Source organism: Bombus pascuorum, chromosome 5 (genome assembly GCF_905332965.1).
Source record: "Bombus pascuorum chromosome 5, iyBomPasc1.1, whole genome shotgun sequence".
Lineage (NCBI taxonomy): Eukaryota > Metazoa > Arthropoda > Insecta > Hymenoptera > Apidae > Bombus > Bombus pascuorum.
In genome coordinates this window covers 3,678,947-3,695,093 of record NC_083492.1, presented here as the reverse complement: position 1 = coordinate 3,695,093, position 16,147 = coordinate 3,678,947, and the positions used below count along the sequence as shown (strand labels likewise).

Here is a 16,147-nt window from a genome sequence, read left to right as displayed (position 1 = left end):
AAATTCTAGGAATTAATTATAAACTATCTGTTTCCAACTATACGTATCTATATATATCTATATAGATATTGTATGCAGGTATCGAAGTAATTAAATAAACCAATATTATCAGCCACCCAATAGAAGTCCATAAAAGTGTTTGGTATATAGATACATGATATATAGACACATTTTATATATAGACACTATTTTATAGATTTTATTTACGTAACTTTAAATAAATAACGATAGTTCAATGGTAATATTGATATTTGTAAATTTCTCCTGAGATATTTTAAGTTATTCAATTTTCTATTTAAATTATTCAGATTCCTATCTAATTTTCTTTTTGCTCTTCTCATCGAGTAATAGCTAATCGATACTATCCTGCTTGTAATCACGAAAATTCCTTTTGCAGTTTGTATTGGAACGTTTAGTTTTCAGTTTCTGTTTTATATCGAACTATCCTGTAGTAAAATATTTTTTCATAAAACACGGTTCTTTCTAGTTATACAGCTTAGATATAATTCGAAAAAGTAAATTAGAAAAACGAATACAATAGATTTTCTATTTTAATTTTAATTTCAATTCTATTTTAATTTTATGCACGGTTTATTCGAGAATTTGCGACCAATGAAAATTTTGTTTTTATTCTTGAAAGTATTATATTCTTTAAAACTCTACAATTTCTCCGTTACATTATCCTTATGTATTCCGTATCGCGTATAATGTGTAGCGCCGTCATGTTACACACCCTTATTACGTTTCCTTGATATGATTATGCAGTTCCCTCAAACTTTAATCTTGCGTTTCACACTATCGTCAGATCTTCACACCTCTACGTAACCAACGGAGTATTATTTCATCTCCTCACATATCTCTTATTTATATTTGTAATAAACACTATAATTCCTACCGGCGTTACGTTCAATCCCCCAGACATCGTTTCTACTTTTAGTTATTTATTAACATTAAAGTAAATCCTATTATATTTTTCCTGATTACGTTCATAATAAACACTGTAATTTTCTCCAACATCATCATCCTTATTCCCAGTTCGACAACAAAGCCGTTTATCTTCCAGTATTTCATTCAATCCCTCCCACGCAGCTCCAATTTTAAGCATTTACGAAGGTCGACATAAATCTTGTTATATTTTTCTTGCCTACATTTATTACGTTTATACCGCACCAATGGAGTTTCTATTTCGATTGTCACGTATCAAATATAAATTTTTATATTGTTGTGTAAGTTATGAAGTGTTGTTATTTCTATATTCAGAGGTAGGATCATGATAGCTATTATTTTATTCTTTGCATAAATCTATCACACAGTTCTAAGCTGAAAAACCTTCGTTGCACATTCTTACATGGACTAGGGATAAAAAACAAAAGAACATCTTAAACCTATCGATTAAATCTATCGATTGTATGTAGAACAATCTTTTAATTACTATTTAGTGTAACTAGCGCATCTGCATATGAATACGAATTCACGTTGTCATTTTCAACATAAAGTATATCGTTCAATTATCTGAATTAAAATACAGTTTCTTGGAGCAAATTAATATTATAAACTCACATACGGGAAAAAGTATTTGTTTCGAGTGCCTCGATTATCTGCAACATTGCAATCTTCATTCTTATTGTCGATGCAGCGTCTCATTCAACTATTCTGCGACAAATTCTACCAAAGCCACTCCTCTTTGAAACGTCTCAAAGCCCAACACTTTCGCCAAAACAGCCCTCTAAACATAGCGAACTAAGCAAACCGCAAGTTATTATTCATTGTCATTCTCCAACGCTCGCGCGAGGCCTGGTAGGAAGTCAGTCGCACGTGAATCGCTTGACGAAAGTTCTGAAGATGATAATACGAAAGACGTTCAGTGTCCACGTTTTGTCCCGGGTTCTTTCACCGCCTCCGTTTTATCTTTCGAACTCAATATCACTGTGAAAGGCTCGTCTGCGTCGCGCAGACGTTTGAATCCGGTTTTTAATTCGGCATTCCCTTGGACTCACGGTGGTACATTGTGCTACGGCAAAGGGAGAGGACAGCGGTGGGCCGGTTTGAAAACGCAGAAGCGGACCAGCTTTTCCTCGGGACGTAGGCCCGCTCTATGAATAAACTTTTCAACGCGTACAAGTGCCGCTTCCGGGATAGCAGCCCCGGCTGAATTCATCGCGAGCCACTGAATGTCAAGTAACTGTTTTCGCTGGAAATTCATCTTGCGAATTTACGTGCGCGCGGAGAGCGCCGTAACTTTTTATTGCGAAGCTGAACCGGAAATACCAGGCTGGTTGGTCCGGTAGCCCCGACGACGAGGATCGATTTCGTGGTACGCGATCCTCGACGGACTCGTGTTCTGGATGGTAGCTTTCAAGAGATTTGCTATTCCCCTTTTTATATTATACTTTTGCTACGACGGACCAGCTATAGGGTGGGCATATCATCTTGTGGAGGAAATTTGGAAAAAGATCAAACGAAATACGGGATCAGAGCCGTTCATGGTTAAAAGTCTTGATTGAATTATGGTAGGACGGATTTGGAGCCGAGGAACAGGAAAGAAGGAGATGGAAATTTTGGGCCAGATATAAGGTCGTTGGCTTATTTGTGTCCGAAAGTTGGAATCAGAACTCGCTAGAGTTCCCTGATCTTCCTTTCGCTTAGCTTTTTTCCTTGTTCTCCTTTTCTTTTCGTTTCTCCCCTCTTTTATTGCTTCTTCCTCCCAAATCCTTCTTTCCACTCTGCCTCTCTTCTTATTTTCCCTTCTTCTTTCTTGCCATTTCTTATCTTCTTCTTCTCCGTTTCCCATCTCTTCGTTTCTCCCTTTTGTTTCGTTTCTCTTTTTTCTTCTTCCTTTTTCTATTTTCCTTGCTTGCCATTTCTCCGTTCTTTCGTCACAGAATTATCCTTCACTTTTTTCTGTTCATCGTCTACCTTTTAATCCCTCTCGTTTCTTTTTCTGATTTTATCTAATGACAATTTTGGTGCAAGAATGCGAAACGTACCTGTTCACGAATAGTAACACGGTAAATCCCTGAGCAAGTTCATGGAAAAATTAGTGTCAGGTACATCGTTGTGATCTTTGACGATGGTTATTCCGTAACAGGAGAAGAACAGCTTGGAGATGCAGTTATATGAAAAGTGTACCACTTGCCTCGCCGGAGTTCCTCTAATCTAGCGAATCGCTGAGTCCCAGTGCAACGATTTCGTGATACGAGCTGGAATGAGCTTCGGGAGGATGAAAGTGGGTTGGTGGAGACTCAGGAGGAATACGAGGCAGAGAATGAAAAATATTGTAAAATGACGTACGAATTCGTAAATTAAAATCAAACGTGATATTTTCAATTACTCGCGTTTATAATAGAACACGATATAATGAAAAATTATTGCCCTCCATATCATTTACATCATTTTGCTCTCTTCTGTAAATAGTCAAATTTTTACTCGAATACGTCGATCAGTTTCATTTCCCCTTTTCTAATTATTCTGTTAATCTCAACACATTGAAACTTTTTTCCTGTAAAAGTTCTAATATATCATTATAATTTTATAAAACGATTTTTATATTCATTTGGTACTTTTATTCCTGAAGTTTGGTTCGCAATATAAATAGTAGAAATATAGGAATAAAGGAGAAGATATTAGATAGTATTACACACGTAGCTTTATATAATAAGAAAAAATTTAAAGCACGATTTGGTCAAATTTTATCTTTACCTACAGTAGAATTCAGTTAGACAAATTATTGCAGAAAAATTGTGACTGCAGGTTACTCGCAAGCTCATTGAATGCCGATCTCGCCAATAGCTTCCAAGCTCGACAATTTTTTAACATTTTACCCGCTCGCGTAATTACTTTCGTTTAATGAACAATTCACCCCGTTCCCTGGTGAACTCTGGGCATCGCCACATTTCGATAAGCATTTATCGCGTAATTTACATTCAAATGAAGCGAAACCTCTATCAAGCCTTCCGATTCGCCTTCTTATTATTATGAAATTGAATATCTCACGGTTTTGATATTTCAAGCAAAGAAAATCTCGCTAAACTCTAGTTAATATTGAAATATGGAATATTTAATTTCTCCAAGTTCCTTTTTATAATTACTACAGTTCACAGCTATGGATGTGCATATTAATAGTATTAATTATTCAAAACGATCACTCTGCAATTTTCCATAGAAATTTTATCAATTATTTTTTATTTCTGAGAATAAGGCGTTAAGTATGCTTTCGGATTACTTTCATTTTGGATTTCTTTGATAAAAATGTTATACATTGTAAAATGTTAATCATCGCTATATATTCTAGTGTCAAAAACTTTGAAAATTTGACGGAAAGTTTCATGATCCTTCGTACGTATCTAACAGGGACCCGTTTCTTTTATTATTCCACCACTGACCAAAGAAATAAATTGAAGCGCGACATCACGCAACGTGCGTTTCACTCTCGAACGAAGTTCAATTCCGTGAAATTTTCATTTTCCCAGGCCGGAAAGTGGAGAAAAGAGGTACCCGGAGTGCAGCACGCTGCACGACGACGATGTTAAGGCGCGGGAAAAAACATACGGCAACTGCAACTTTCATGAGCTGGGCGAATCCTAATTTCCCTGCAGAATTTCGTACTGAGCTTCAGAGTTCAGCCTGTGTTTTTGACAAAAATGTTGCTTCCTTTTTGAGGAAAATGTTACGTCTCTGTGCCGACGATGATGAATTGTCTGTTACGAAGATTGTGCTTCTGCAACGTTATACTTTCATATCTATGGACGATTCTATTTGTTTAAGACAAAGACCAGATTTCGTTACTGCGAAAACGACGATGTACCTAATAAAAACGAGAGGAATTTACATTACGATACGATAAATTAATTCAGAGAGCCATTACATCTTCATGGAACTACTCTTACTATTAGGTTGTCCGAAAAGTTTCTTTCGTTTCATAAGGTGATAATAGATGAACAACAATTTCTGCTTTATATTATTTTATTGAATTACGTATGATTCATTTTATTCTATTTCTATTATTATGTTCCTGCATAATTGTTGAAAATGACAACGTGAGTTCGTGCTCGCCATCCATATGCAGATGCGTTAGTTACGATAAATAATAATTAGAAGATTGTCCTAGATACAATCGATAGATTTAATCGATAGGTTTAAGATGTTCTTTTGTTTCTATCCCTAGTCCACGTAAGAATGTGCAATAAAGGTTTTTCAGCCCAGAACGGTGTGATAGATTTACCCAAAGAATAAAATAATAGCTATTGTGATGCTACCTCTGAATATAGAAACATCGACAATAATTCAATAAACTAATATAAAACAAAAAACATTGTGCGTCTATTATTTCCTCGTAAAACGAAAGAAACTTTTCGGACAACCTAATAAGTTCTATACAAACCAAATAATTTGACCAAATAATTCCTTCATATTCGATATATATAATCTTAACAGAGATAATATAGGGAAACTCGATTTGAGTCGATAGAAATGGTTTGAGCAGCGAAATCCTTTAGAATCGGTTTTAATAATACGAGTAATCGGAAAGGGGTCAGATCGATGTATTTGGGGCCCGAATTAGAAGGAGCAAGCGAGGGTGTCCAATCAGAAGTGCTGGCGAGTCGATAGAAGCCCAATGACCCAGAGAGAGAGATAGAGAGAGAGGGGGGAGAGGGAGAGAGCTGCCTGAAATCCCATAATTTCCAGCAGCTAGAAGATCTAATTGGATTGGCCGCGAGACAAGTGGTCCTTCATATAATTTAAATAGAGGTCGATTGCCGCTCCTTTGCGCGGTTCGCGATCGTAACAGCTTTCCATCCGATAAATTGCTCTCTGAAATACGCGCGACGAATAGCGTCAACAGCCAACGAAATGGCTGTTACAATTACTTCCCTCGAATTATGCAGCTTAATCATAATATCGGTTCATCAGTGATACTACTGTATGATTTTTGAGTTGAATTTGTGCCGATTCCAACGACTATTCAAAATGATTTCAACGCTTGGACGATGATACGAGTGAAAAAGATATAGAATGGTTCATGAAAATATTTGAATACTCATCATGGAAAATTTTTATGTCAATATTGTATGTGTCATATAAAACATTTTGGAATTTCATTGACGCTGTAATGAGACACGATTGTATCGCGATTATATTTGTCAAAATTGAAATCAATTCTGTTAAGGTTATTCGGTGTATGTGGAATTAAAGAAATGCGTGGGTAAATTGTAAGGTATTGTAAGTATATATATATATTTTTTTTTAATTTTATTTTGGTTATTTTACAATTTGTCCTTGTGGACATTTGGTAAAGTGTTATATCTTGTTGGTGAAGAAAAATAAAATAAAATAAAAAATAAATATAGCACGTGGGTGGCTACCCCCAGCGGGGTGCCAGCTTCGCTTTTTCTAAGTTATATCTTTTATGAGTATATATATTGTGAATAACAAAGTACAAAATGTGAAATACAATGTAAACTGATCCAGATCCTCCCGCTAGCAATGTTACCCTGAGACTAAAAGAACCGCCGAAACCAACGTCGCACGTGTACCGCTTCTGGTCTGTCATCGACGCATTCTTTCGTCTACGCGCTATCGATGACCTTAGCGCTTGAGAAACCGAAGACCAGATGTAGAGTTTTCTCAGAAGTGACGATCACTTCAACAAATTCGAAGATGTATATAGAAATTACAAGGCATTTATTGCAAACATATGTCTAGTAAATAATATTAATATCAAATTTAAAAACAAATTACGATAGATAAATTATGGGCGGACTAGTTATTCTTGTTTCTTGTCAACGAGATCTTTTTCATCATATCTTCATTATATTTATTCGAGTCATGAAAAGGTGAAAGCTGACAGCAGGTGAAAGAATCGCGGCGCGTATGCACCGAATGAGTTTCAAGTTTTCAAATTTCATTTCGGTCGTCGGAATCGCGCGCTTTCTTCGTCCATGCGTTTGCACGGTGGGAGTTATAGAAAACTTTCGGACAGGCATTAGGTCGATGTGAAAGTTCCGCCATACGTTTTCGCCTAGCTTGCACATACATTGCACCGGAAAGTCAAAGTCCTCGTAAAATAAAATCGAACTCGATTTCCCATCTTGTCATCTTCGTCTTTCTTTTTTTTTTTTACTTTTTTTCTCTTCTTTGAATATCGAAATTTCAGGGGTAGAAATATTTATTTACTCTGCGTATTCATATCGAATCGAAGAGAAAGTCTGAAAGTCAATATAATTATATCGATATAAATATTAAACGTCCTGCTTTTATGTTCGTTTACTGTAAATATGTTTCCATCGAAATTAATCTTGTCGATATAGGCGAGTTTTTTTTTTTAATTTTTAATAAAATTCCTTTCTTCCTTGGAGGATACTAACGAAGAAAGAGTTTTTGAAAATTTAACAGGTTCCTATAGAAAATAAGCGAAAATAAAATTTGGAAATTGCAAGCATCTTAGAACTAGGTCACGATGTGCAGTTCGTTTTATGTAATCAAGGTACAGTTACATCTTTAATACAGACAGAATCGTCTATTTTCTTTTCTTTTCGTTTCTTCATTACATCCCCGTTAAAATCAAAGTCTAAAATTTTGATTAAAACGACACTTTAATCACAGAGAAATTTTAATCCGTTTTTTAAACCTTCTGTGTATTTACTAGAAATATACTTCCTCTATCTCCGGAACTTCTTAAACATTAAATAAATAATCTTCTAACATCATGTTTACTCGTTGCCAGTAACAAACTGTTGCCAGTTGCAACATCATGCTTAACCATAATTTCACTTCTAGCTTAAAAAATTATTTTAGTATGTCGTCTCTTCTCGTATATATTTTTATTATTCTCATAATGGATTTTTCATCGATGATCGAAATCTCGAACAAGAGGATTCTATCGGAAAATCCAACCATTAATTATAAATATAATGATTATGTCATTTCTTCTGTTTTATCGAATTGGATTACGCAAGACTTACATTTTTATTATCCTGAAATCTTCAATCTCAAAGAGAAATTTATACTTTCGCAACTACACGATATAAATAGTAACAGAAAACACTATAACGAAATATGTTAATAAAAGCAATTCTTTTTCGCATGAAATAATGGCCCTCTTTTGTTATTTCATGTCCGTGTGTTTTCGACGCGTATAAATACACGAGAGGCAGTGGCAAAAGGCAACGTGTCGTTTTAAAAAAAGAAATGAGAACTGCGATCGCCCGCAGCCAGGTTTCTTCCCCGACAAGGACAACGAGTGATACTCCGACATGAAGTACGTAAGAAAGAAGAAGCAGTGTTTAATTTCGCCCCTTAACCGTGTCACTCAGCCGAAAAATTGTGCTGAGATCGAGCCTTCTCCCTTGGTCGGATTTGCTACCCTCGTGTGTGTGCTATTTTCAGTTGTTGCCTCGAGCCAACTAAGAAACTTTTGCATTTTGGTTTTAATTTTTTCCTGTTCAAGGTGTTACTTTCAAGATTTAAGATTTATTTTAACCTTAAAATGTAATGATCTAAGTTCATGTGATAAGATACTGTTCTACAGCTACAGAATATATTATTTTATTTTACTATATGCATATATGTTATGTACATTTATGTATAATAATATAAACTGTGATTTTCTTCAACATTTAAAATCGTATTCCATTCACTTTTGATTTTAGCTCGGATCTTTCCATTATCTTTATTTTGTAACGTATTAGGTCGTCCGGATGCACATTTTCCGTTTTATATTATTTTATCGAATTACGTTTGATCCATTTTGTTCTATCGAAATAAAGATCACAACGTTCGACAGATTAGGTTTCACATTTTAGGTAAAAGACGCGTTTGTAAGAGAAAGACACTTTTCGGACAACCTAATACTAAGAAATAAATACAAAATGTTAAACCTGTTGAGGAATTCAAGCTTCAAAAATATCGAACGAAAAACTCAACCACGTTAACGCGATTCTTTTATTAATCTTCGACTAACATATTTGGAAAGTCAGTTAGCTATATTTTTCTTCGCAGCTGACTTTCAATAAACGAGTACATGCGCGTAGTACTCTGTTTCTATCTGCTACGGAACCAACTCACGTTACGGTTAAACACTGTTATTTTCTTAATTTGTGGCGAAAACAGAATACGCGTGATACCACGATTTAGAGGCACACTCGACCTTTCAAAGTTTCGACCTACATAGCGTACATATTCCCAATAAAGCTTCTACACTGCCATCAGAATTCCATAATCGCGAGTTTGAAAAATACAGCTGCTTATGAATTAGTTTGTTAGTTTTTTTTTTTTTTTCGTCGTTTCATACGTATCGTTTGGTGCGATCAATTTTTCATCGGAAGTGCATACTCCAGCAATTTTAAAATTCGGCGACAAAATATTAATCCCGTGTCAAAGTATTTACTTTTAATTTTCGACATGCTGCTGCACGAAAAATTCTGTTTTTTAGCGGATCGCAATAAAAATGGAACGGTGGATGAAAATTATTTCTGCCGATCTTGAATTTGTTTAAAATTGACGATAAAGAACGAATTTGTCAACTGATTGACAAAAAAATAATTTCGCGTCACAATATTTCGTTTTTGATGTACTTCGCTCGTATAAAGATTCTTTGTTATCTCGATTGCGACGAAAATGAAATGTCCGAGGAAAATTATTTCTACCAACGTTGAATTTTTGACATGACGAGAGTCGTGTCAATGTAAAAAGAAATTCGCGTCAAACGCCATCGATCCCATCGAATAAATAAAACGTACGTTTATAATCGATATAACGTAAAAGAAATACGAAGATTCGCAAAAGAGTAAAATACGATATTAAACGAAAATTGTCTATTCGCGTGCTGGTCGATATTTTACGATATTTCGAAAACGACGAACACCGTGGGATCTTGGCCGTTAATTGTGTCGTTAGCCATAATAATTTATAACAACGGGCAAACGTGAAACGTATCATTAGTGCGGATGACGAGGCTCGGCTGAAAAGCGTTTGTTCTCACCTAAAATAATGTTGCCCATGGAAATGAGACACGGACACAACGATGCGATATTTTACGTGGCAAACCCGACCTCGGCACAAGTGTGCAATTTGCAACTTTTAATAGCAACGTCGTTCTAATTGTTTTTATTTGGTCGCATTCATTGTCGAGCTTCGGACCTTCGACCGCCTGAAACGTTGCTCGTTTTGTCGCGTTCTTTAAACCTCAACCCATCCACCTCGACTCTCCTTTGTACTTTCTTCTCGACTGTAACGCGATTGAAAATTTTAGATTGAAAGGAAACCACGTGCCAAGCCTTCCTCAACTTCCGCCCTAAAAATGTCGCCTTTGATCCATTCAAACACGTCGCATTGCACGTACATTTCTACCTTTGCTTTAAAACTAGAGTCGTGTAATCTATATACTTACGAATATTTAAATGTGATAAAAATATTTTATTTTAATTTCGACGATGTTTCAAGTATAGTCTGTCGAAGTAATAGGACCAAGTGGTATAGCGAAGCAAAAATCTACAGAACGTACGTAATATCTAAAAGTATGCGTATAAAATATTTAAACTATAATACACCTTATAATATTTAATAGGTAAAACAATTTTCTATCCAAGTTCCAGTTATTCGTTATTAACGACATTGGATTACATTAATTAATGAAAATCATACACAAAACTATGTAAACATTTGCAATCTAATTAATTAGTCGAATTAATTTGTCTAGTTTATTTGGTATAGTGAATTATAACAGATGCTATACCTCGAATATTTTATATTTTGTTTTTACATATTACGTGCAATCTACATGTTTTTCAGAATTTTCAGAATAATATTCAGCTTTCATCATAGATAATTTTCGACTTTCCACCATCGCACAAATCTTCGTACGTAAAATCATCAAACGTCCAGAAAGTCACACGAACGTAATACGTGTGATGCTTTTGAAAGCAAAGCCGCACGGTTCGGTCTATCCTCGAAAGATTTACAATTCGGAAAGTTGCACTTACGCGAGCGGAGAATTCTGAGAAAGGCTGGGAACGTGGGAAAACATGAATCCTGCGCGACATTTCGGCTTCCGCGTTACAACTTCCGACTATTCGCGAGTTTCGCTTCGCGACACGCTGGTAATTACAATAAACCTTCAATGGATGAACAGATCCGCCGCGGTTGCACGAGTTCAGAACAAGTCTCGCGTTATTAGCACGGTCTGACTGTAATCAGACGACGTAAGAATCCACGTTAGTTGGCGGCGGACTTGCCGTGAAAATTTTTCCTGATGTTTCAAACTGCGGATAGTTTCGACCTGGGAATATTCTTTAACAAACGCAATGTAAGAACCGCGATGCCAACTTTCGTAATTCGGGCGATTCTTTGAAACTGCACCTTAAATATCGCATTGTATGGACGTATAAGGTGCAAGTAAAGGTACAGTTATTGGACTTGTTTCTGAGGAATTTTTGAAATTTCTTATTAAGTCTCAAAATCTCAGGTTGATATCTGAAAACGTCGCGCATGAAGATACACGCGTATAATTTATTTTTCATTAGAGAAGGCGTTATATAATATTGTTGAGAACAACATTTTCCAAGCCAGAGAAATAATTCTAAGAAATTGCCTAAAGTGAACATCTCCGATAATATTAGGTTGTCCGAAAAGTTTCTTTCGTTTCATAAGGTGATGATAGATGAACAACAATTTCTGTTTTATATTATTTTATTGAATTAGGTATGATCTATTTCGTTATATTTCTATTATCACATTCGTGGATAATTCAATAAACTAATATAAAATAAAACATATTGTGCGTCTATTATTTCCTTATCAAACGAAAGAAACTTTTCGGACAACCTAATATTGTCGGAGATGTTCACTTTAGGCAATTTCCAAGAATTATTTCTCTGGCTTGGAAAATGTTGTTCTCAACAATATTATATAACGCCTTCTCCAATGAAAAATAAATTATACGCGTGTATCTTCATGCGCGACGTTTTCAGATATCAACCTGAGATGTTTGTTGCAGATTTTCTTTCTCTACTTTTAGCCAAAGGTATCTTCGACCAAGCGTCGATCTTCCCCTACGAAAAATCGATTCTATCACAAAGATCTCGACTTTGTCCGAAAAATATAAAAAAAAACAAAAGAAAAATAGGCAAAGTCAATGTTTTAAAATATCATTTACTGATTTCCAACATCATGGATCATATTTAAATCAATAGCACGTGGACTTTTATATAACTCGGACACTTTAAAGCGGCAAATTACGAGTGTCCGTTCAAATACACATATTTATCGCGGTTTAAGTTCGTTTCGCCGGTGACACCGTCGAGTGGTATCTCGGTTTCCAGCTAAAATTTCAAAGTAATTGGCATCCCTTTCATGTTCGTAAATTCAACCGCACTTTAATAGTATGACATGTTGCGTGTGTCAAGATAACCGGTTCAGTGGTTTAGTCGCTACCACTTCGGATTAGTACTGCGGCTTTCTCGTTTGTCGAATTACTGGGATTACCCAGATTACACGGATCGTACAAGTACGATACGTCTAATACGAGTTATTCCACGCATATCTTACTACTGGGGGATCGTCGACGTTTAATCGATTAATTAAATTATACGCCACCTCTGGCTCGTGCACCGTGAAAAGCATCCCTTCCGTAGGCTCCTCTATCTCGTAACCGTCGCCTACCCTCTTTTCGAGTTCATAGTTTGTTCGGTCGATTATACAGCAAATAATCACGACTCGATCATTTACTAATACTAAGTTCATTAAATTGAATAGTAAATTACCTAAACTAAACGGCAGTTTAAAACTTCAGCATATAAATGTTTATGAAGTCTGGTCTCTTTGCAGTGGAAAGTTAAATTCTACTAGCGGTTGAACTTTCGACAAGGAAGCGGAGCAAAGAGAAAGACCTGAATAAATAGCGATGATAAATTTCCTTTTGGTGTTTCCCTCTTATACGTCTTTCCGCAGTATCTCTGGATTTTTCTTTTTATTTACGTTATTTGTAGAAGATGGTCTTAATTCGTTGCTGTACATTTTGTTTGTGACAAGATGTGTGGCAAAGATCTTCAAAAGTTTGACGAATTTAAGAATAGCGAATCTCGATCGTTGGATACTAGAGAAGTCTGGAAAATTCAATGGCTTTCTTTCTTTTCTATATTGTCTGAAACAATATCGTTAGAAAACTTACCGGTGACGTTAAGTATGATATGCTGGACATTATTGCACTTTCGATTCACAGCCAGATACGTAGCTTCGCACTTATAGAGACCTTCGTCCTCCAATTTAACGTCCGGAATCTTCAAGAAAGTCTTCGACGAATTCGTCGTGTATTCTATATCCGACCTAAAACACGTAAAAGACAGGAAAAATTATTTCATGCATTCATGACAAAATTGATGGCAAAATTGTACAAAATGCGCATGATAAATGAAAATATGACGAATACTCGAAACGAGGTAGTTGTTATTTTCTCCAATGAAATACATTTTTATGTAAGTTTCATTTTCTTAGTTACTTTGATAATATGAAATTGCATAAAAGAGACGTAATCAAGTAATAATTATCTATACTCCAATATCGCGAGTAAAACATACACAATTCGTCGTAGAATCATCACGTTAAAAATTATCTATCTAAATACAGCGTATGTTACATAGAAACTGAGTAGAGAGGATTATCAATCGTACAAATCGGATAGAATAATGACAACAATATTCTTATTTGCAAACATATTCTAATGCGGTTCACTGTCATTCATATGACACATTTGCAATCCCATTAGCATGCGCTAATGAATGGAACAATGAAACGGATCAACCTGCACGCTATGCTGTTAAATCGATACCGCTTTACTTACGCCAGTAAGGAAACAATGGGATTAGGATGTATACCATACAATCGCATATTCTATTTGCCCGATACGATTGCAGTGGCGCATCCATCATTGTCGATAGAACCGATACAATACGCCTGACAGATCGTCAAAATCATTCAACTTCGTTACGATTCGAACAAATAATCTTTCGGCAAATCAATCATTTATTGGGAGAGAAATATGCGATTGACACGGATGACTAGTTGCAGTGAAAACAAAATTTTCATACGGTTAATGCAGCAACTACGGAGAATTTATATAGAAAATGAAACAATATTTCTATCTGACAATTTTTTATTACAGGCATTTTTTAGTTCGTACAAATAAAGGTATTGAGTTTCTTTTTCAGAGACGTATCTTGTTAAATAAACGCTGCAGAATAACGGTGTAGAGTAACGACAATGGTGGCTAACGAACACACTATCGGAAAAGGAAAATTCTAACATCTATGGAGTCGGTTCTTTCTTGATCCCCATTCCAGATACTCTAAATATTCTACATCTTCTAAGAAGATATTCCACGGCCTTCGTTCTGCTTCTTTCAAATGAGAAAATTGCAAGGCTCTCTTATAATTAACGTTTGTATTGTTTGCGATACATTTTTTTAAATTTTCTCGTTATTTTTTCACGTTCGTAGACAAACTTTAAAATGTTTAAACCTTAAAACAAACTTTAAAATATAAAAGATATAATTATCGAAAGAATCGAATACCTAAACTCGCAATAACTACGATTTATCGAAGAAATTAGATACAGAAGAAAAAAAAAAAAAAGAAGAGAGAATGCAACAGTTCTTTGCACTCGTCCATCAAACTATCCAGACAAGCAATTGTTTAATCCTCTCCAATAGCTCTTACGATCGTTCTCAGCTCACTACTCAACCCTTGTTGTAGTTTCGCTTCGTTAGCCAGAATGCTTAGAAGTTGTAGCCACGGCGTACACCCCGCGAGCGACGCAATATCCGAATACCAGCGATAATTGTTATTAACTAGTGCGTTTGTTCATTAATGCAATGCACTTCTGTTGATTGCTGGCGCAATGATACACGCACCAGCTGTACAAATACGCTCAACTGCATGTAAAACGGCCCCCCGACCGTCCTCTCCCCTCTGTAATCTATTTATTGTTACTAGTATAGTTACGTTGGCAGATTCGTGCAGTCGCACGACGTCGTTTGACATCGGATTGCTGCACGGAGTTCGACCTGTTCCGTTATTGCGGAAGGTGATTCCGAACTGGAATTATTGCTCTCGTGAAAACAGATTCAGTTAATGAACCTTCTGCGCATCAAGATGGAAAATGGAACTATGGCTGTCAACGTACTTTTCTTTCTTCCTTACGAAGAAAGAAATTTTTGGTTACAAATTTACGGTCATTTTTCTATTCTTGTATTTGTATTCAATTTTTTATTACCGTTTAACTAATTTGTAATTAATCAATTTTAATGTAAAGACAGGTGACTGATGTCGCGACTGTGTTGTTCCTTCTCCTTTTTCCTCTTTCTTTTTGTTTTTGAGAAAAGAATTAAAAAATATATATATGTAATATATATAACGTAGAAGGTATATACTAGCAGCTGGTTTGAAATCATTTTTAGCTGTATCTACATGGAACCTTCCGCTTGTTGTGTTATTATTTTTAAATAGTTTGCAATGAACCAATTCATACGTAAAATTAATGTTATAGACATTAATGATAATTTCTTGTCGCTTCAATAAGTTTTCCTATGGTAATAGAATTTCAAGTCGACTTAGTTGTAAAACTCTTTGGATCTATGAAACATTTTCATAGTATTGCATTTAAAAACACCTACAGTTCAAATTGATTTCTGTTATCACTGTGTATATTCGTTTGTGCTATGCAACTAATATGTAGGATCACTAATTGCTATTAATTTGCAATTGATACGTCGAATAATTGATTGTCATTAATTTACAATTGATATATTTCATGATTAATTATCATTAATTTACAATTAATACTGTCTTGAATATTATGTTAGCAAGGACGACATGAGATCTTCATTGAAATATCAAACTACAGCGGTTGTAAATACCATCAAATTCTTCGTTGAGAAAGTTCGACCAAAAAATTGTGCTTCGTCGAAAAAACTTCCGCTTTTCGTTTTACGTTTACGCGAACTTCCTTAGAACGCACGGAATTTTTTAAACTCGTCAAAAGAAGCTTCGTTTTGCAAAGGAACTCGAAGGAACTTTCTGCCCCGTGTTTGGACGAATCGCGACCTTTCATTAAAGTTTTCACGACATTCTGTCGCGTCTTCGTTCGAGGAAGCTTC

At 35.5% G+C, this 16,147-nt stretch overlaps 2 protein-coding genes across 6 annotated transcripts in view; one reads left to right on the top strand and one right to left on the bottom strand.

Moving 5' to 3' along the window:
- The window catches only part of LOC132906613 (hemicentin-1), a 430,126-nt gene that overhangs the window by 98,444 nt on the left and 315,535 nt on the right, over window positions 1-16,147 (bottom strand). For all 4 annotated transcript variants that reach the window (XR_009658013.1, XM_060958938.1, XM_060958937.1 and 1 more), the window contains exon 3: window positions 13,166-13,320. Coding sequence is in view for 3 of the 4 variants with exons in the window: in XM_060958938.1 (XP_060814921.1) it covers window positions 13,166-13,320 (155 nt within the window). In the remaining variant the exon portion in view is untranslated. The remainder of the gene's footprint in view (window positions 1-13,165; window positions 13,321-16,147) is intronic.
- The window catches only part of LOC132906619 (monocarboxylate transporter 10), a 176,127-nt gene that overhangs the window by 147,145 nt on the left and 12,835 nt on the right, over window positions 1-16,147 (top strand). The window lies entirely within an intron of this gene.